Source organism: Triticum urartu, chromosome 5A (genome assembly GCF_056163025.1).
Source record: "Triticum urartu cultivar PI428250 chromosome 5A, HENAU_Tu73, whole genome shotgun sequence".
NCBI lineage: Eukaryota > Viridiplantae > Streptophyta > Magnoliopsida > Poales > Poaceae > Triticum > Triticum urartu.
This window is the reverse complement of record NC_141877.1, coordinates 446205529-446226691: the sequence shown is the minus strand read 5'-3', so window position 1 is coordinate 446226691 and position 21163 is coordinate 446205529. Positions and strand designations below refer to the sequence as shown.

The 21163-nt window shown below is 44.9% G+C and overlaps 1 protein-coding gene across 1 annotated transcript; it reads left to right on the top strand.

Annotated features, from left to right (window-relative positions):
• Window positions 1-11503: 11503 nt before the first annotated feature.
• Window positions 11504-14154, top strand: LOC125556178 (serine carboxypeptidase 1-like). Its single transcript, XM_048718960.2, has 8 exons — window positions 11504-11895; window positions 11988-12095; window positions 12211-12485; window positions 12766-13023; window positions 13188-13294; window positions 13391-13477; window positions 13663-13768; window positions 13857-14154. Exons 1-8 carry the CDS (start codon window positions 11514-11516, stop codon window positions 14010-14012), a joined length of 1479 nt encoding a protein of 492 aa, XP_048574917.2. The 5' UTR covers window positions 11504-11513; the 3' UTR covers window positions 14013-14154.
• The last annotated feature ends 7009 nt before the right edge of the window (window positions 14155-21163 follow it).

Here is a 21163-nt window from a genome sequence, read left to right as displayed (position 1 = left end):
TGTGGTTGATGGACTCACAAGCATCCTAAATAGAGAAGTTTTGGATGGCAGATTGACTCCTATCAAAGTAGCCAGAAACACTCTTGGTAGTTGTCATATTTTATTCCCTGATGACAGTATTATTTGTTAAAGCGTATGTGAATCAACCATTGATCATTCTGCAACCCCTTGGCAACATTTCAAACACGTACGAGCAAATGTTAATTGTTGTTCAGTGAAGTTTGCCCGACGCATGCGAGAGAAGACATAAAAGAGATTCAGGGTGAGACTACCACTTTTGAGTCCAAATACCTTGGTCTGCCAACTCGTCAGGGGAGGATGAAGAATGAGAACTTCCAACCCATCATGGATAGGCTTAGAAAAAGGTGTAACTAATGGAATGCGAAATACATGTTACGTGCGGCAATGGAAGCCAACTTTAAATTTTTGATCCAAGACTTGTTCAAGAATTTGGCCGATTAATCAGTTAACTTGCCGATTAATCCCTACTCATGGAGTCACCGCGTAGTTAAACTGATAAATCGGTCGATTAATTGAATAACTTACCGATTAACCTATTAATCCCCTACTCTGCAGGCAACTGAGAGTTACCAGTTAATGATTTCCTCAACAATGCATCCAAGCACTTCCCACCTATACGATGGAAATTTTCAAAATGTCACTCAACTTTTGCGAGAAGTATGAGACCTTACTTCAGACGTTTTGGTGGGGGGAGGAATATGTGTTAGGATGATCTCCACCGTGTGGGCCCAACGGCCCACCGGGCCCTTAGATCTGTGTCCTGATCGGGGGCGCTCAACCCACTATGGTTGACGGGCCCCTGTCACCTGCACTATATAAAGAGGTGGGGGCCAGCGGCTCGCATCACGAGGTTTATCGCAACGCCGTACACCCCACCTAATCCCCTACCGATCTAGGGTTAGTGCAGTGCTGACAGGAAGCACCGCCACCACTACTCTCTGCCATCACCGGCACCATGGCCGGCTCCGGGGGCTCCTCGAGCCACAAGCAGAAGGTAGGTTCACCGGATTAATCTACCCTACCCGATCCACAGATCTATCAATGGTATCAGCCAGCTTGGATTAGATTTTTTCGGTTGAAAAGAAACAGAGAAATCAAAGCAAAAGAAATCCCCTCCCTAAAGAACCCTAAAAAGACAGGGCAAAGTTTTCACCAGAGAAGGGCCTCGGGCCTCGCCGGTAAAGAGCGCCGCCGCAAGGCCGCGCCAGTTCCTCTCGATCCCCACACGCATCGGCAAGCCGAGGTGCAGGGACGAAGAACCTACCCCGATAGGGGCAAAGAGCACCGCGGCCAGACCGTTCGACGGCGGCGCGCTCACCTCAAAGGGAACGCGCGACCGGCGAAGAGGCCGGCAACGGTGCACGCCGGCCGAGGGGAAGCAGCCGTGCGTCTCTGCTCTCTGTTCTCTCTCTCTCTCACTCGTGAACAGACAGGAGGGGGAAAAGGAAGGGGAAAAAGAAGGCGGCCAGGCGCGGCGCGGCATGGTGGCCCAGCGACCGGGACAGAGTCGAACGACCGGGCGAGAGAGGCGTGTGCGCGGAATGGCGCTAGGGTTACGAGAGCACGCGCGGTGCGGTGGTCCAGCGATCTGGACAGAGGCCGCCGTCGCGGAGCTGCGTCTCTCTCTCTGTCTCGGATGGTAAGAGAAATAAGTGGAAACAGAGGGGGGAAGGGAGAGGAGGCGCGCACGGCGCGGTGGCTCTCTACCGCCGCCGCCGGCGGCCGGGCAGGGTGGCGGGAGCACAGCGTTTTCGCCGTCACGGGACAGAAAGGAAGAGAGAGATCGAGAGAAACGAAAGACGGGGGCGCTAGGTTTCGGTCGGGGGCTCACCCTCCCAGTTTTGATCGAGCGATAAGAACGGAGGACCCTTCGATGAAGATCGACGGCCAAGGGCGAATACCTAGCTCCAGACCGGGCCACTGGGCTGAAAGAGAGGGGTGCGCCAGGCCGCCGCGCTTGCACTCGCGTCGGGCCTCTTTTCGGCCGGAACAGGAGGCGGCCCAAGCCAGAGCAGGGCGCGCGCGCTGCGGGCCTCTTGGGCTAGCTGCAGCTGCTGTGCGCGCTGGGCGGTGGCAAGCCTGGATGGCATTTTTATTTTTTATTTTTATTTCTGTTTTTGTCCAGTTTTTCTGGGCAGATTTCAAATAGTTTTTCTATGCAAATTTTTCTAATGAAAATTTTGTTTAGAAAATGAAAATTAAATAGAAAAGTTTCTGAAAATGAAATAGATAATTTTCAGAAAACGATATGTTCATGAATTTTATAAAGAAAATAATAAAGTTCATGAACATTATTTGGTCAAAGAAAAGTTTCTGTAAATAAAAAAAAGTTCATGAATGTTTTATTCATGTTTTTCCACTGCAACTAAAAATAAAAGTGCTTTTTTTAAAGTGAATAGAACTAAAGTAAAAGATTAAATTGTTGTTTCTCCAATGCATTTTTGAACCAATCTGTTGAAATTGCTTAGAGAGTAAAAGAGTATAGAATTGTTTCTGAATAGATTCAGAAAGTTTCCGCTGCAAAGAAAAAAATATTATCCTCCAATTAAATTGGAAACAACGGGAAAATTTAATTGGATGAACAGTTTTTTGAGAGAAGTTTTTTTACTTGTGGGTGAAATCAGATTCAGATAGCTTCTGCTATGACAGTAGAAAGATATTTGATTAAAGTTTAATTATGGTATTGTTATTTTCTGACCAACGTTGATGATGGCAATATTATAATTCAATGAGTCTTATAGTTAAAAGTTCAAATCTCTGATAAATTTTGTATCAAAGTGACCAATTTTCAGAAAATTTGATAAAGATTGAGAACTGTATATTGCTAGTTTTCCGCTGCAATAAAGTTGATAATGATGATTATTTTCTTAGCAAAGTTGTTTAATAGAAATATTATCATCACATTGTTTATGAGTTATATGCATTATTTCCATTTTAGCCCAACGGTGATATGGAATTAATGTAGAAGAATGAGTTTTATTCTAATTCTACCACAACGATGATTTAGAGTATAAAAAGGAAGTTCTACAAAAGTTTAATGTGCATATTTTTTAACCAGACCAACATAGGGTTATTTTTATGCTCATTATTGTTGATTATTGGCTAAGTTTCTCAGACTAAAAGTTATCCATGCTTTCATTCATGAAAGCGAATGGTTGGGTACTTGTGACCCGAAAGATGACCAAGAAAGGTCATAACGTGAGATAGTATGTTCTCTCTAAAGAATGGTTTCAAAAGAAAAGAGATAGATCATTGAGAGTCTTGGTTGACGAATGTCTTTCATGTACTCTCCATGATTTGAGATAAAACAAGCAACATGCGTGTTTAATTTGACCAACGTCGGATCAAGCATGTGTGTTAAAGAGCATTCGGATTTATTTATAAATTTGATGATTGAATATGCAGTCAAAAGAGCCAATTCTGGCATTTATGTCCCTTAGAGGGAATTACCCGCATGGCGGGAAAAGATGATTATGATAAAACCCGCATGGCAGGATAAGTCTGGGAAAATCCCTGCGTAACCCGTATGGCGGCAGCAATTTTCTCAGACTTATCTTGTATGACAGGAGAAAGACATGATGACTCATGTGCTTTTAATGTGTCCCACTCTGGGAGAAAAGTATGGAGTAGCTATTATGCTTTCCTAGTATCAACCGTACATCTTATGTGTAACGGTCATTAAGCACTCAATAAATCCGAAGAGAATAAAAGTTACAGACGAAACTAAAGATAAGAATGATATGCAAGTGTGACTTGCAAAAGTACTAATGATAAAGAACTCTATTGAGTTTCTGAAATGGAATGAGGAAAAAGTACTCCCATACTAGTTAAAAGATAACTTCATTTTGTATGAAGAGATAACTTCATTTCGTATGAAGTAATCTGATGAATGAAGTAGATAATCAAAGTTTCCTCAATTCACAAGAGTTATCAATGGTTTTCGAAATTGTGGCAGAAAAGTCCTTGCCACATTTCGAGGGGGAGAAAGATATATGAGATAAATTAAGAATGATGAAACTCCCCTATACTTTAGATAATGTGATGAAGAATGTGATCGTCTGGGGGAGTATGACGGTCATATTAATACCCCTAAAGAAAAGAAATAGTTGTATTCCTGGATCTTTTACAGTTCCGAAAGTAGAGTAAGGAATACTAAGACGGTGCTTAAAGTGCCATAAAGAAGAAAGTTTTAATAGAATAAACCCAAATTATAAAGTTTAAAGATACGCCATTTTTAGTGAAGATGGAGTAATCTGGGGGAGCATGTTGTATGACCTATACAACACATCCCCATATGAGAAACTGATGGTCTCAAGGAATGAGAAAATCAGATACTTCTGATTACTATAAAGTCTATGTTAGTGAAATTCAAATGGAGGTTGATCCCACCTCATTTAAAGCGCTCATTCAAGCTTCGAGAAGTGTCTGCTTATCTAAATGATAAGAGACTGTGAGATGAAATGAAATTGATGAATCCCGACGATGTTCGGGACTGATGAGTAATTTCCAATGGAGCCAAAACAGTAGGCTGTAAAGAGTCTACAAGGACAATGTGACTCCAAAGGAAATATGTAAAGGTGTAAAAAACGACTTAAATCGAAAGGTTTTTGCGCGTTTTGCACTGAATAGATTACAATGAGTGTTGGTAGCACATCATGATCTGAGTTACATCAGATGAAAGATATCATGATCTGAGTTACATCAGATGAAAGTAAAGAACACAGGGGATACTGCATGAAGAAGTCTTTTATGGACTAAAGCAATCAAATGTTGTTTTGGGTTAAAGAAAATGAGAGGACAATTGTATTCGTGCAAAGTTATAGAATGGGAAATTTATTTCCTAATCTTGTGCATGTGGATGAAGTCCTACTTGCTGTGGTAATGTCAATCTACTGCAGGAGGAGAAAGAAGTTCTTGTCCTCAAAGTTCAAAAGAATGTTCTCGGTAAGTGTCTCGTTATAAATATCAAGATTCATCAAGAAAAGAATAAAATGGGGTATTAGGAATGTCGCAGGGACATGCTAAGAAAGGTCTCTAAAGTATGCATGCGAGAAAACCTACGCCTGTTCTTATAGTCAAGGGTAATGAAACAGGAAACTATGGTGTTCCAAGAGTTGATGAGAAAAGATTGAAAACGGATATGGTACCATATGCTTCAGTTGTTGGAAGCTCAATACATTACCCTGACACAGTTCACATATCCGGGTTGTTTTGGCAATGTCCAGTCCATATGTAGATCACTGGAATGGAGTCAAAGATATCGGCCTCAAGCTGAAAGAAATTAGTTCTCTCAAAAGATTGTGAGTATAAAGACATGACTTGTGAAATGTATAGCGAAATCCACAATTGTCGCTAACTTTCATACTTGGAGGTTTTTGTGTGGAAAAGCTCCAAAGAATGAAACAATTATCATCAATGTGATGCAAAGATATGTTGTAGCTTGATATGAGGCTGAGGGACAGGCAAAATGGTTATGAAGACCTGTACCCGGAGTTGATAATGGTTGACAACAGCGATAACTATTTTAAGTCTTTCGCTCCTATGACAACGAGTCAAGTGTTGATGCCAAACACACTGACACAGAGTTATGCGTTGTAAAGGAGAAAGTCCGGAATTATGTAGGAATGCTTGAAGCATAAAAGCAACAGACAAGTGTTTGCAGATCTTCTTATTAAAGGCTTACCGCCCAGTGTGTTCGGAGAACACACAGTCGACATGGGTTTTATGGTATAGTCTAAGATTTCCGGACAATAAAGGGCCCAAGGTTGAAGAATTTGTTTCAAAACAGAGAGGTACGTTATGGCTGTCTGATTCTATCGGCAATTGAGCTGTGACGATGAAACATGTTTTATGTATTGATCTGTTATGAAAAGAGTAAAGTAAAAGTATAAGGTTAAAAGTAAAAGTTAAGATCAAGGGGGAGAATGTTAGGATGATCTTCACCGTGTGGGCCCAACGGCCCACCGGGCCCTTAGATCTGCGCCCTGATCAGGGGCGCTCAACCCACTATGGTTGACGGGCCCCTGTCACCTGCACTATATAAAGAGGTGGGGGCCGGCGGCTCGCATCACGAGGTTCGTCGCAACGCCGTACACCCCACCTAATCCCCTACCGATCTAGGGTTAGTGCAGTGCTGACAGGAAGCACCACCACCACTACTCTCTGCCATCACCGGCACCATGGCCGGCTCCGGGGGCTCCTCGAGTCACAACCAGAAGGTAGGTTCACCGGATTAATCTACCCTACCCGATCCACAGATGTATCAATATGATCACTGGAAGGTCCACTGGATGGTGTTGGAACACATGACTAAGCCTAGACGGGTCAGAGGAACTAGGTTTAGGGATATGCATATTTACAATCAGGCTTTACTCATGAGACAAGGATAGAGACTTTTGCAAAATCGTAATAGTTTGTGTGTGAGGGTTCTCAAATCCAAGTACTACCCGAATGATGACTTGCTTGATGCAGTTTTTTAGTTTGGAATTCCAAGCTAACCAGGTAAGATTTTCCATCCCTTCAATGTTGAGGCCATATGCAATATTAAAGTTCTTGCGATGGATACAGTGGACAATAGTTGGCATTTAGAGAAGACGGGCATGTTCTCCATCCGAAGCGCATACAGACTAGTCGTATCTATCAAAGCGGCAGGGAGAGACTCCTCATCCTTAACGCATGCCGCTAATGATCGCAGCTTATGGCAAGCCATTTGGATAGCAACGATCGAGAAGGAAATCTGTATTTTTGGATGGAGAGTGGCGTCAAATTCCTTGGCCACGAAGCTGAACAAATGCAAAAGAACTACTCCCTCTGTCTGACAATATAAGACTTTGCAAGCTAGACGGAGGGGTACCATACATGTTGATGTTTGTGATATATGCGGGAACACAGCGAGACATATTCGTGTAGGAATGTGCTTTATTGTGGGCAATATGAAATTGTAGAAATGATTTAGTTTTTAACAGAACAACAAATATTCATTTTTTGCAGGTTATTTTCCGAGTCACTGCGTTGATCCGTATGTAGTCGCTACTCACTCCGACGGGGCCAGGGAGCGTTTGATTACTGGATCTACCCGCTGGGAGATGGTAGCACGGGATATTTTCAATCGGTTTGGATGATGGTCATGTAATAGGATAGGCAATTAGTTTACCTGTCTCTCTTATGCCAGCCGGTTATGTCTTTTGATGGCCAGTTTGTTTTTTGGCCCTTTTGGCTCTTATTGAGCTCGCTTCTATTTTCGTTTTGAGTTTCTAAGACCTTGTTGAACTTTTTTGGCTTTTTAATAAGTTGGCCGTATACATCGTTCTGATGTAGAGGCCGGAGAGTCCCTTTTTTTAAAAAAAATGCGGGAACACAGTGAAGGATGAGTACCATGTAGTTATTGCTTGCACTAATAGTAGAGCCCTCCATCATGCAATGAGAGAAATTGGGACAACCGTACTATGCTCTTGTACTGAAGAGATTAGAGGTAAAATCATGTTGATTTTATGAAGGGCTTGCCACCTGAGGAAGGAATAGTTGCATCCACGGAAATGTCAAGAATAAAATCTCGGGCTCTGCAGCTTTCCTGATTTGGTATGTAGATGAGATCAAGGGGCTTTTACGCTGCCCTCAATTTGAGAAAGGAGAGGACCTCCTGGATTGTAGCTGTGGAACCTGCTCAAATGCCCGTGTGACCAGCGACTGAGAATGTTGTGGCTCCGGCAGAGGGGACTGCAAAAATAAACAATGATGCATCTTTCTTGCTGGGTATTGGCCAGAGTTCGGCAGGAGCGATGCTCGTAATCATAAGGGTTGGTGTTTACATCGGTCCGTCGCCGGATGGTTGCAATAGCGTTGAGGAAGTTGAGGCGAATGCTGCTCAAGATTCAAGTGGTCCGATCCGATGCGGTCTTGGTGTTGGACCGCATAACCTGTAATTTTTCTTTAGGTTAATGGTTTGGCCCGCGTTTCCTAATGTTCAGACCTTCTATGTGTTGCTTGGCCCTGGGAGCACTAGGCCAATACATCATCTTGTGCTTCTGCTCCTGACTATGCTAATATATTAGAGCATCTATAACTAGACCTTTCAAACATGTCTCAAATGCTCGGACAGGCCGTTCGGTCACTGACCGGTCACAAAAAATCAACCCAACCAAAGCTCTCAAACTGCGGACAAACGTCCGGACTGACCGACACCCCTCGGATATTAGATGGCCGGGCATGTCCGGGCGCGTCGGCCACGTTAGCCCGGCCCATCGCTGGCCCACCCAACCCCACAAACCCCCCCTCCGGAGCAAACCATAGCTCAGTTCACTCTGCTCCGCTTCCCGACACTCCCCGACGCTCCTCTTTCCCCAATCCGTCCAATTCCTAGCACCGGCGAGCATGTCAAGCACCGGCAGCCACTCCGACGGCAGCTCCGAAGACGAGTACGAGATGGTGCTCTGTATCACGCTCAAGCGCTCGCGGGTGGATATGGGCGGCAGCTTTGGGTCCGGTGCGACGCCTCCTATCGCCCGTCGCTGCAGTGCCGACGCCGGCGCCGTCCCTTCACGCCCAACGCACGGATCTGCATGGGCTGCCCAATCTGCTCCGCCCGCCCGACAACCTCCTCCATCTCCGGCAGCTGCTCCGTGCGGACAGCGGTGGGTTCTAGTACCTGCTCCGCCGGCGCCGTGGATGCGGACTCCGAAGTCGGAAGCATGTGCCGCCCGCTGTGAGAGGCAGAGGGCAAGTGAGATGGGGCGGGCTCGGCGCGGCTGCGTAGTCCGCCCACTGCTGCCGCGTGATGCCGGTGCCCGACGAGGAGGAGTGTCTTCTCCAGTGGGTGCACCGCCAGTCACTTACCACGGCGGAGACGGACGCCCGGCGTCTCCAGAGGATCAACGCCAAGCAGCTCCGGCTCATCATTGAGCAATCCGAGCGGGAGGCGGCGGCGGCGGAGGCGGAGAGGGTGGCCAAGCTCAAGCTCAAGCGCAAGCAAGACCGCATCGTCCGACGCTTGCAAGGCTACATCGTCATCTCCTCCTCCTCCTCCTTCGACGGGTCTGACTCCGACGTCGACCCACCTCCAGTTGCATACGCCTACAACCCCGCCGGCGACCGAAAGGGGAAAGGACCGGCGTGGAAGTGGTGAAGCTCGCCCTCTCCTTTTATATAATCTAGTTCTAGTATGTAGTTAGAATATGCCAGATCGTTGAACTGTGTGAACTATGCTCCTTTGGTGAACTATTGGTGATGTTTATGTGAATTATGCCCGTTTGGTATTGCTTTATATGTCCATTTCCTGTCGATTTTGATCGTTTGGTGATCTAAGTACTACGTTTAATTTGTATGGATATAGGGTGTCGGATATGAGATACACGAGTGTTGAGGCACGGATTTAAAAAATACCCGGTCAATATCCGCGGACGCGCCGACTGTAGATGCTCTTAGAGCATCTCTAGCAGATCCCGTATAATGCCGACCCGCAAAATGTGTATATAGTTCGCGGAAAAAACATCTTTGCGGGCCGGCGCGGGCGGCGCAGAATATCCTTTTTTACAAGTCTGTTTTGCGGGCTGCCGCCGCCCGCGCTGCCTGTAAATCAGTAATTTGAATTTCAATTTCCGGCATGCAAACACATTTCTTTGCTTCTTTATTTTCTTCAAGGGCATTGCATACATAATAACTCACCAAATCATTGCTAAAATAGTATGACCAAAGAAAACAAGGACCACAATTAGGCATTTTAGAAGATATCCAACTTTCGTAACTGCTCCCACTAGTTGGATCAACATCTTCTCCATGTATTTATTGTTGATATGCGGATTCTTGATCTTGCATTCTTCATTCTTTTTTTTTGGTTCTAAAAAAGTAGACGTTGATTCCCCTCTAGTATCTTCTCTAATTGCACATGCAGCCGCATCATGAGCCTCGATTCTACTAAGGAGTGCACGAACATCTATTAAGTTTCTTTCTATCAATAAATCAATGTATTCTCCTTCCCAAAACCAAAATGAGTATCCATCTTCCTCCACACATGACGATCTCCATAAGCTATCGAAATTGAACCGAATAGGTTGACAAAGCCGAATGGAAACAACAACATACCCCGTCGTTTTAGCATTTAAAGAATACCCATCTGGGGTGGTTCAACATGCTAGAAGTTAGCCGTAGCACTTTCCGCATGCAGTCGTCGCACTGTATGAGCGGCATCGGCGAGCCGCTGGGCGAGCGCCGAGCCCGGGCGACGGCCAGCCGAATCCTTGCCGACAAGCTGACGACAACGGCCAAAGGGCAAACCAATACCTGCATGCGGCACTGGGGCTTTGCCGGGGCTGCGCGGGATGCTCCCTGACCAATCCATGGCTCGGTGTAGCCACTGGTGGCCGGTGGCGGGGGTGGGGAAGAGCCCGGGGCGAGGGGGCGAGGGGCGGCGGTAGGTGGGGAAAAACGAGGGCTGAAATGCCCCCCCCCCACCCCCGCCAACCGCTACCACCGCTACCCCTATATACAGGGCGCCGACGGGGCGAGGGGGGAACCCGCGTTTTCGCGGGTTGGGATGGGTATTATGCCGCGCCCTGCAAAAAAAATTACGGGTTAAACGCGTTTGCGGGGTCTGATCGAACAACATTTTATGCGCGGACCCGTATTTTGACGATTATTTTACGGGTCGAGCCATTATATGAGGTCTGCTAGAGATGCTCTTAGTGATGCCGGGCCGTGGAGCACTGGAGCGTCACTCCTATCAATGCCCATACAAATGGCTATGACTGGTTGTATCGTGGTTGAGCTTTATTTATAAAGGAGGCAATAGTCTTTTCGGCAAATCACCAATCGGTTGGTAGGATCAAAATTTAAGTTGTTTAGTTTTTGCAGGATTACATTTCTTGCCAACTCAAAGCTTAGCATCACTAATAATTCTTTGCACCGGCCGGAGGTTGTGAAGCGTACGTAGGCGCTTTTATCGTTCTCTTTATTTAAACGTCCACCACATAAGCTTTCTTGCCCAGAGGTCCATTTGGCACTCGCCAACATTGAAATGGAAATTTCCTCGCTGCCGTACATCTCACCAAAGCATATGCCAGGGACGGGAGCACACAGCACAGAGTACATACACGAATAGCCATCGGTTACAGTCCAAATCATCGTCCCAAACAAGAGATGTGAAGATAAAGAACCGTCTGAAATCCTACACTCCACGGAAAATGAACGTCCCAATCACCACCCTTCGCTCTCAATGCCCGGCCGAATGCCAATTCGACCAATCATTGCCGGCCTTTTCCACGGAGCAAAGAGGCTGTCATCCTCACAAGGTTTTAGAGGAAAAAAAGAACATACACATACAAGATTTCAGGTACAGCTGCAAGCTTGCAACGCTGTTTTTGCACTAAATATACACAGGGAAGAATCCAAAGCTCCTTGGAAATTCAAAGTGTTCTTCCCTTCTTCGGCGACTATATAAACCATGCATGCCAATGATATCTCTCATCTCAGACTCAGAGATCAACAGCCATCCACCAAAGATGAAGAGCATTTCTTGCTTCTGCCTGCTTCTCATTTGCCTGGCTGCACTGCAGCTCCACGCCAATGCCTCTCAGGAGGCCCAGCTGAGAGAGTTCATCTCGTCCAGGAAGAACAGCGACAGCACCGACACGTTCAAAGTGCGCAACATAGCCGACAGGTTTTCCGGCAGCCTGAACGCGGAGAGCTCTGTCTCAGACCAGAGCTCCATGAAGGCGGCTGACATGATCACGGCGCTGCCCGGGCAGCCGGAGGGCGTGGACTTCGACCAGTACGGCGGGTACGTGACCGTCGACGAGGAGAACGGCCGCGCGCTCTTCTACTACCTCGTCGAATCGCCCTCTGGTGCCTCGGACAAGCCACTCGTCCTGTGGCTCAACGGAGGTTAGAATGATCAACAAGTTGATAACTCAAACACCTCTTGTACTACTAGAAAATTCTCAAGGACAGCAGTGACACACTTCATGCGTACACAGGGCCAGGATGCTCGTCGCTGGGCTACGGGGCAATCCAGGAGCTGGGCCCGTTCCGAGTAACTGAGGACAACAAAACCCTCAGCAGAAACATGAACGCCTGGAACAACGGTAAGTATCCATGGCTAGCTTCTTGTACCCGTTAATCCTCCCTTTAGCACTCTATATGTATCAGTGATCGTATATATGGCAAGACTAATACTTTGCTTGTGAAAAATGATGGCAGTGGCTAACGTGATCTTCCTGGAGTCGCCGGCCGGTGTGGGATTCTCTTACTCCAACACGTCTACAGACTACGATCTCAGTGGCGACGAGAGAACCGCCGATGACGCGTACGTCTTTCTGGTGAAATGGCTGGAGAGGTTCCCCGAGTACAATGGTCGCGCCTTCTACATCTCCGGGGAGAGCTTCGCCGGCCACTACGTGCCAGAGCTCGCCGCCACCATCCTGCTCCACAACGCATACAACAACAGAACCATCATAAACCTTCAGGGCATCTTGGTAAGTCAAATTAACTAGCTTGCCAAGATGAAATGGAACATTGTACATGTTTTTTTCTTTCTATTTTCTTAGGTACATTTTTTCTTTCTGTTCAACACTGATGTTTTGTGTGAGCTGCATTTATCCTTTGCTTTTGTCTGGCCGGAGACTGTGGAACCTTGTTGGCACTTTTTGTTATTTGGTTAATAAGATGGCCGTATGCATCGTTCTGATGCAGAGGCCGGGGAGATCCTCTTTTCGAAAAAAAAAACACTGATGTTTGTCATGTTTTTTGTTGAAGGTTGGAAATCCGTACCTTGATGCCAACAGGAATATTATGGGGGCGATCAACTACTACTGGACCCATGCGGTGATGTCCGACGAGGTCTACGCCAATATCACCAAGAACTGCGACTTCGACAGCGTGGATGGTACGTTTACAAACGCCGCATGCAACGGCGCCGTCGACGGGTTCAGCGCTGGCAACATCGATGGCTACAACATATACGCTCCAGTTTGCATTGACGAGCCCAATGGAGGGTACCACCCCAGTGGCTACGTAAGTCAATGGTTGTTCTTGTTTTTTTTTTCTGATGAAGGACAACATTTATTTTTCGAATTCCTTTTTGAAACGAGAAAAAAAAGGAAAATATTCTTATGTGTACAGTAAGAACTAGTCTATGTTCTGAAGAGCTAACCGGTGTTTCTCTCTCCAAATAGCAGTTACCTGGGTATGATCCCTGCAGTGATTATCCTACTCATGCCTACCTCAATGATCCAGCGGTGCAGATGGCTTTCCACGCTAGACCGACAACGTGGACAGGGTGCACGTAAGATCTTTCATTTTCCATTTAATATGCACTTATTAATCGCTAATCGATTTCACCCGCATGTAGGTAACTCATGTGATTTGTTCGTGCATGCAGAAACTTGAACTGGAAAGATGCGCCAATGTCTATGCTGCCAACCATCAAATGGTTGATCGAAAGCAAGCTTCCGATTTGGATATTCAGGTAACCGACTTCTTTTCGATAAAGGGTGGATTTTATTCACTCAAAATGAAGCATCAAGTGGATACAAACACATTAAGCACACACCCAGCCTCTGCATCACAGGATGCAGAGCAATCTAATTAATATTCTCATACATTTTAAAAAGTATTGTCTAGTGTAGTAACAAACTTGTCTCCATGTTTCAGTGGTGATTTTGATACTGTGTGCTCGCTTCCGGGGACGAGGTATTCCATCCAGGACCTTGGCCTCTCTGTGACCACCCCATGGCGTCCATGGACAACGAAGGAGGAGGTAATTAAATTCCCTATTGTGAACGCTAGCGTTCATCCTAGATCACCTTCAAACTGGCGGGTTTTTACAAGGATGGTTGCACTTGCAGGTGGGAGGCTATGTTCAGCAGTACGCGGGGGGATTCACATTCCTCTCCGTGAGGGGAGCTGGCCATCTGGTTCCATCCTTCCAGCCTGAGAGGGCATTGGTGATGTTGAGCTCGTTCCTGAATGGGATGCTCCCACCTTACGTAGAACAGCAGTGATTCTTGATGGCCATAAAACTCCATCCATGAGAGGTCTTGGTTAGTGCCAAGCTTGATGACAAGTGTTGTGGATGAAGTTGCCATAGTTTTTCAATTTTTCGGACCGTTCATTTGCTTAATGTGTGCCTTTATATTTACTTGTATCCGGTTACTGTTGAGAATGGTTTATCCTAGTGGACAGGATTTCTTTTCAATGAATCTATGACAAGATTTAAATAAAGATAAATATTGTGCCTTACTGCAAGGATTGCCGAACACCACCGCCTTGCCTTCCATTATTAGATGATACCCCGTCCATTGTTGCGGGAATTCCTTGCATATTGCAATAGATTTTGATAAGATTGGAACATGAATATTTGGATTAATGATATGAGACTCAAAACTAAAAGTATATGATTTATAGTTTTCATTTTTATATAGTTGTAAAATATTGGTTGAATGTAAGTAGCAAACTAGTTTTTCCATGCATGGTTGCATGTTGAGATCGTTTTCCCCTATGCATGGTTGATCTTATCTTAACGTTTTTCCACGGGCTAAACAAGTAATGTTAAATGCCGCCGTTGCTCTTATCTTGGTCATTACGCAAATAATTGTCTCTCCAAGAGTGTCATGCTCATTCGTGAGAATGGTGGGTATGAGTTATCATGACCATGATAAGGAGACTTTAGCTCTTATTGCCCATGAGACTAACATGGCAGTGAATCTGATCAAAATGTGCAATACATGGCCGCCGAAGATGCGGATAAGTATGCTAGTTTGATTGCTCAACGGGTTTTGAGCATTTAATTGACACAGATTGAGCAAAACTAGGGGCTCAATAACAACAACAAAAAACACCCTCCCACCCCCGAATAAAAAGAAATAACATCTAGATCCCTAAGGGGTGAATTGTTGAACGAAACCATCGCCTGCTTTCAATCTGCATCGCCGCATAGCGCCAACCGGAGGAATAGAAGGTAGATCCACTTGCCGAGGAGTCATTGCTGCACCATCACGTCAAAGATTTGAGATCCAAAGAAAGCAGCCACGGTCATTGTCGGAGCACATCTCACTATGGCTAGTTACTTGGGTAACTACCCCGTGCAACTCGGCCCAAAATCTGCCGTGTACAAACGACTTGTCATCATTGAAGAATGTGGATCCACCACCAAAAGGCCTCCAACCATGTGGAGGGGCCACCTCCACCCTCTTTTCGCGGACACCACTACCGGAGACAACAAACACAAGCTAACTCCTATGTAAACTCCTACATCAACAGACGACACTAGAGAAAACTGAAGGAAATATGCCCTAGAGGCAATAATAAAGTTATTATTTATTTCCTTATATCATGATAAATGTTTATTATTCATGCTAGAATTGTATTAACCGGAAACATAATACATGTGTGAATACATAGACAAACAGAGTGTCACTAGTATGCCTCTACTTGACTAGCTCGTTAATCAAAGATGGTTATGTTTCCTAACCATAGACAAAAGAGTTGTTATTTGATTAACGGGATCACATCATTAGTTGAATGATCTGATTGACATGACCCATTCCATTAGCTTAGCACCCGATCGTTTAGTATGTTGCTATTGCTTTCTTCATGACTTATACATGTTCCTATGACTATGAGATTATGTAACTCCCGTGTGCCGGAGGAACACTTTGTGTGATACCAAACGTCAAAATGTAACTGGGTGATTATAAAGGTGCTCTACAGGTGTCTCCAAAGGTACATGTTGGGTTGACGTATTTCGAGATTAGGATTTGTCACTCCGATCGTCGGAGAGGTATCTCTGGGCCCTCTCGGTAATGCACATCACATAAGCCTTGCAAGCATTGCAACCAATGAGTTAGTTGCGAGATGATGTATTGCGGAACGAGTAAAGAGACTTGCCGGTAACGAGATTGAACTAGGTATTGGATACCGACGATCGAATCTCGGGCAAGTAACATACCGATGACAAAGGGAACAACGTATGTTGTTATGCGGTCTGACCGATAAAGATCTTCGTAGAATATGTAGGAGCCAATATGGGCATCCAGGTCCCGCTATTGGTTATTGACCAGAGACGTGTCTCGGTCATGTCTACATTGTTCTCGAACTGTAGGGTCCGCACGCTAACGTTACGATGACAGTTATTATGAGTTTATGTATTTTGATGTACCGAAGTTAGTTCGGAGTCCCGGATGTGATCACGGACACGACGAGGAGTCTCGAAATGATCGAGACATAAAGATTGATATATTGGAAGCCTACATTTGGACATCGGATTCATTCCGGGTGAAATCGGGATTTTACCGGAGTACCGGGGGGTTACCGGAATCCCCCCGGGGGTTAATGGGCCTACATGGGCCATAAGGGAGAAGAGAGGGGCCGGCCAGGGAAGGCCACGCGCCCCTCCCCCCCTAGTCCGAATAGGACAAGGAAGGGGGGGGGGCGCCGCCCCCCTTTCCTCTTCTCCCTCCCCCTTTCCTTCTCCAACAAGGCAAGAGAGGGGGGGAGTCCTACTCCCGGTGGGAGTAGGACTCCTCCAGGCGCACCCCTTGGGCCCGGCCGCACCTCCCCCTCCTTCCTTTATATACGGGGGCAAGGGGGCACCCTAGAACACACAAGTTGATCCTCGTGATCGTTCCTTAGCCGTGTGCGGTGCCCCCTTCCACCATATTCCACCTCGATCATATCGTTGCAGTACTTAGGTGAAGCCCTGCGTCGGTAGAACATCATCATCGTCACCACGCCGACGTGCTGACGGAACTCATCCCCGAAGCTTTGCTGGATCGGAGCCCGGGGAGCGTCATCGAGCTGTACGTGTGCTAAGAACTCGGAGGTGCCGGAGTAACGGTACTTGGATCGGTCGGATCGAGAAGACGTACGACTACTTCCTCTACGTTGCATCATCGCTTCCGCTTCGGTCTACGAGGGTACATAGACAACACTCTCCCCTCTCGTTGCTATGCATCACCATGATCTTGCGTGTGCGTAGGAATTTTTTTGAAATTACTACGTTCCCCAACAGTGGCATCCGAGCCTAGGTTTTATGTGTTGATGTTATATGCACGAGTAGAACACAAGTGAGTTGTGGGCGATATAAGTCATACTGCTTACCAGCATGTCACACTTTGGTTCGGCGGTATTGTTGGATGAAGCGGCCCGGACCAACATTACGCGTACGCTTACGCGAGACCGGTTCTCCCGACGTGCTTTGCACAGAGGTGGCTTGCGGGTGACAGTTTCTCCAACTTTAGTTGAACCGAGTGTGGCTACGCCCGGTCCTTGCGAAGGTTAAAACAGCACCAACTTGACAAACTATCGTTGTGGTTTTGATGCGTAGGTAAGATTGGTTCTTGCTTAAGCCCGTAGCAGCCACGTAAAACTTGCAAACAACAAAGTAGAGGACGTCTAACTTGTTTTTGCAGGGCATGTTGTGATGTGATATGGTCAAGACATGATGCTAAGTTTTATTGTATGAGATGATCATGTTTTGTAATCGAGTTATCGGCAACTGGCAGGAGCCATATGGTTGTCGCTTTATTGTATGCAATGCAATCGCCCTGTAATGCTTTACTTTATCACTAAGCGGTAGCGATAGTCGTAGAAGCATAAGATTGGCGAGACGACAACGATGCTACGATGGAGATCAAGGTGTCGCGCCGGTGACGATGGTGATCATGACGGTGCTTCGGAGATGGAGATCACAAGCACAAGATGATGATGGCCATATCATATCACTTATATTGATTGCATGTGATGTTTATTTTTTTTTGCATCTTATCTTGCTTTGATTGACGGTAGCATTATAAGATGATCTCTCACTAATTATCAAGAAGTGTTCTCCCTGAGTATGCACCTTTGCCAAAGTTCGTCGTGCCCAGACACCACGTGATGATCGGGTGTGATAAACTCTACGTCCATCTACAACGGGTGCAAGCCAGTTTTGCACACGCAGAATACTCGGGTTAAACTTGACGAGCCTAGCATATGCAGATATGGCCTCGAAACACGGAGACCGAAAGGTCGAGCGTGAATCATATAGTAGATATGATCAACATAACGATGTTCACCATTGAAAACTACTCCATTTCACGTGATGATCGGTTATGGTTTAGTTGATTTGGATCACGTGATCACTTAGAGGATTAGGGGGATGTCTATCTAAGTGGGAGTTCTTAAGTAATATGATTAATTGAACTTAAATTTATCATGAACTTAGTCCTGGTAGTATTTTGCAAATTATGTTGTAGATCAATAGCTTGCGTTGTTGCTTTCATATGTTTATTTTGATATGTTCCTAGAGAAAAATTGTGTTGAAAGATGTTAGTAGCAATGATGCGGATTAGGATCCGTGATCTGAGGTTTATCCTCATTGCTGCACAGAAGAATTATGTCCTTAATGCACCGCTAGGTGACAAACCTATTGCAGGAGCAGATGCAGACGTTATGAACGTTTGGCTAGCTCAATATGATGACTACTTGATAGTTTAGTGCACCATGCTTAACGGCTTAGAATCGGGACTTCAAAGACGTTTTGAACGTCATGGACCATATGAGATGTTCCAGGAATTAAAGTTAATATTTCAAGCAAATACCCGAGTTGAGAGATATGAAGTCTCCAACAAGTTCTATAGCTAAAAGATGGAGGAGAATCGCTCAACTAGTGAGCATGTGCTCAGATTGTCTGGGTACTACAATCGCTTGAATCAAGTGGGAGTTAATCTTCCAGATAAAATAGTGATTGACAGAATTCTCTAGTCACCATCACCAAGTTAGTAGAACTTCGTGATGAACTATAATATGCAAGGGATGACTAAAGTGATTCCCAAGCTCTTCGTGATGTTGAAATCGACAAAGGTAGAAATCAAGAAAGAGCATCAAGTGTTGATGATTGACAAGACCACTAGTTTCAAGAAAAAGGGCAAAGAGAAAGAAAGGGAAGCTTCAAGTAGAATGGCAAACAAGTTGTCACTCAAGTGAAGAAGCCCAAGTCTGGTCCTAAGCCTGAGACTAAGTGTTTCTACTGCAAAGGGACTGGTCACTGGAAGCGAAACTACCCCAAGTGATTGGCAGATAAGAAGGATGGCAAAGTGAACATAAGTATATTTGATATACATGTTATTGATGTGTACTTTACTAGTGTTTATAGCAACCCCTCAGTATTTGATACTAGTTCAGTTGCTAAGATTAGTAACTCGAAACGGGAGTTGCAGAATAAACAGAGACTAGTTAAGGGTAAAGTGACGATGTGTGTTGGAAGTGGTTCCAAGATTGATATGATCATCATCGCACACTCCCTATACTTTCGGGATTAGTGTTGAACCTGAATAAGTGTTATTTGGTGTTTGCGTTAAACATGAATATGATTTGATCATGTTTATTGTAATACAGTTATTCATTTAAGTAAGAGAATAAATTGTTGTTCTGTTTACATGAATAAAACCTTATATGGTTATACACCCAATAAAAATAGTTCGTTGGATCTCGATCGTAGTGATACACATAATCATAATATTGAAACCAAAAGATGCAAAGTTAATAATGATAGTGCAACTTATTTGTAGCACTGCCGTTTAGGTCATATTGGTGTAAAGCGTATGAAGAAACTCCATGCTGATGGGATTTTGGAATCACTTGATTATGAATCACTTGATGCTTGCGAACCATGCCTCATGGGCAAGATGACTAAGACTCCGTTCTCCGGAGCGAGCAACTGACTTATTGGAAATAATACATACTGATGTATGCGGTCCGATGAGTGTTAAGGCTCACGGCAAGTATCGTTATTTTCTAAACTTCACAGATGATTTGAGCAGATATGGGTATATCTACTTGATGAAACATAAGTCTGAAACATTTAAAAAATTCAAAGAATTTCAGAGTGAAGTGGAAAATCATCGTGACAAGAAAATAAAGTTTCTACGATCTGATCGCGGAGACAAATATTTGAGTTACGAGTTTGGTCTTCAATTAAAATAATGTGGAATAGTTTCACAAACTCATGCCACATGGAACACCACAGCATAATGGTGTGTCCGAACGTCATAACCGTACTTTATTGGATATAGTGCAATCTATGATGTCTCTTACCGATCTACCACTATCGTTTTGGGGTTATGCATTAGAGACAGCTGCATTCACGTTAAATAGGGCAACATCTAAGTCCGTTGAGACGACACAATCTGAACTGTGGTTTGGCAAGAAACCAAAGTTGTCGTTTCTTAAAGTTTGGGGTTGTGATGCTTATATGAAAAAGTTTCATCCTAATAAGCTCAAACCCAAATCGGAGAAATATGTCTTCATAGGATACCCAAAGGAGACTGTTGGGTACACCTTCTATCACAAATCCGAAGGCAAGACTTTTGTTGCTAAATTCGGAGTTTTTCTAGAGAAGGAGTTTCTCTCGAAAGAAGTGAGTGGGAGGAAAGTAGAACTTGATGAGGTAACTGTACCTGCTCCCTTATTGGAAAGTAGTTCATCATAGAAATCTGTTCCTGTGACTACTATACCAATTAGTGAGGAAGCTAATGATGATGATCATGTAACTTCAGATCAAGATACTACCAAATCTCGTAGGTAAACCAGAGTGAAATCTGCACCAGAGTGGTACGGTAATCCTGTTCTGGAAGTCATGTTACTAGACCATGACGAACTTGCGAACTATGAGGAAGTGATGATGAGCCCAGATTCCGCGAAATGGTTTGAGGCCATGAAACCTGAGATATGATCCATGTATGAGAACAAAGTATGGACTTTGGTTGACTTGCCCGATGATCAGCAAGCCATAGAAAATAAATGGATCTTAAAGAGGAAGACGGACGCTGATAGTAGTGTTACTATCTACAAAGCTAGAATTGTCGCAAAAGGTTTTCGACAAGTTCAAGGTGTTGACTACGATGAGATTTTCTCACTCGTATCTATGCTTAAGTCTGTCCGAATTATGTTAGCAATTGCCGCATTTTATGAAATCTGGCAAATGGATAAACAAAACTACATTCCTTAATGGATTTACTAAAGAAGAGTTGTATACGATGCAACTAGAAGGTTTTGTCGATCCTAAAGGTGTTAACTAAATATGCAAGCTCCAGCGATCCATCTATGGACTGGTGCAAGAATCTCGGAGTTGGAATGTACGCTTTGATAAGTTGATCAAAGTATATAGTTTTAT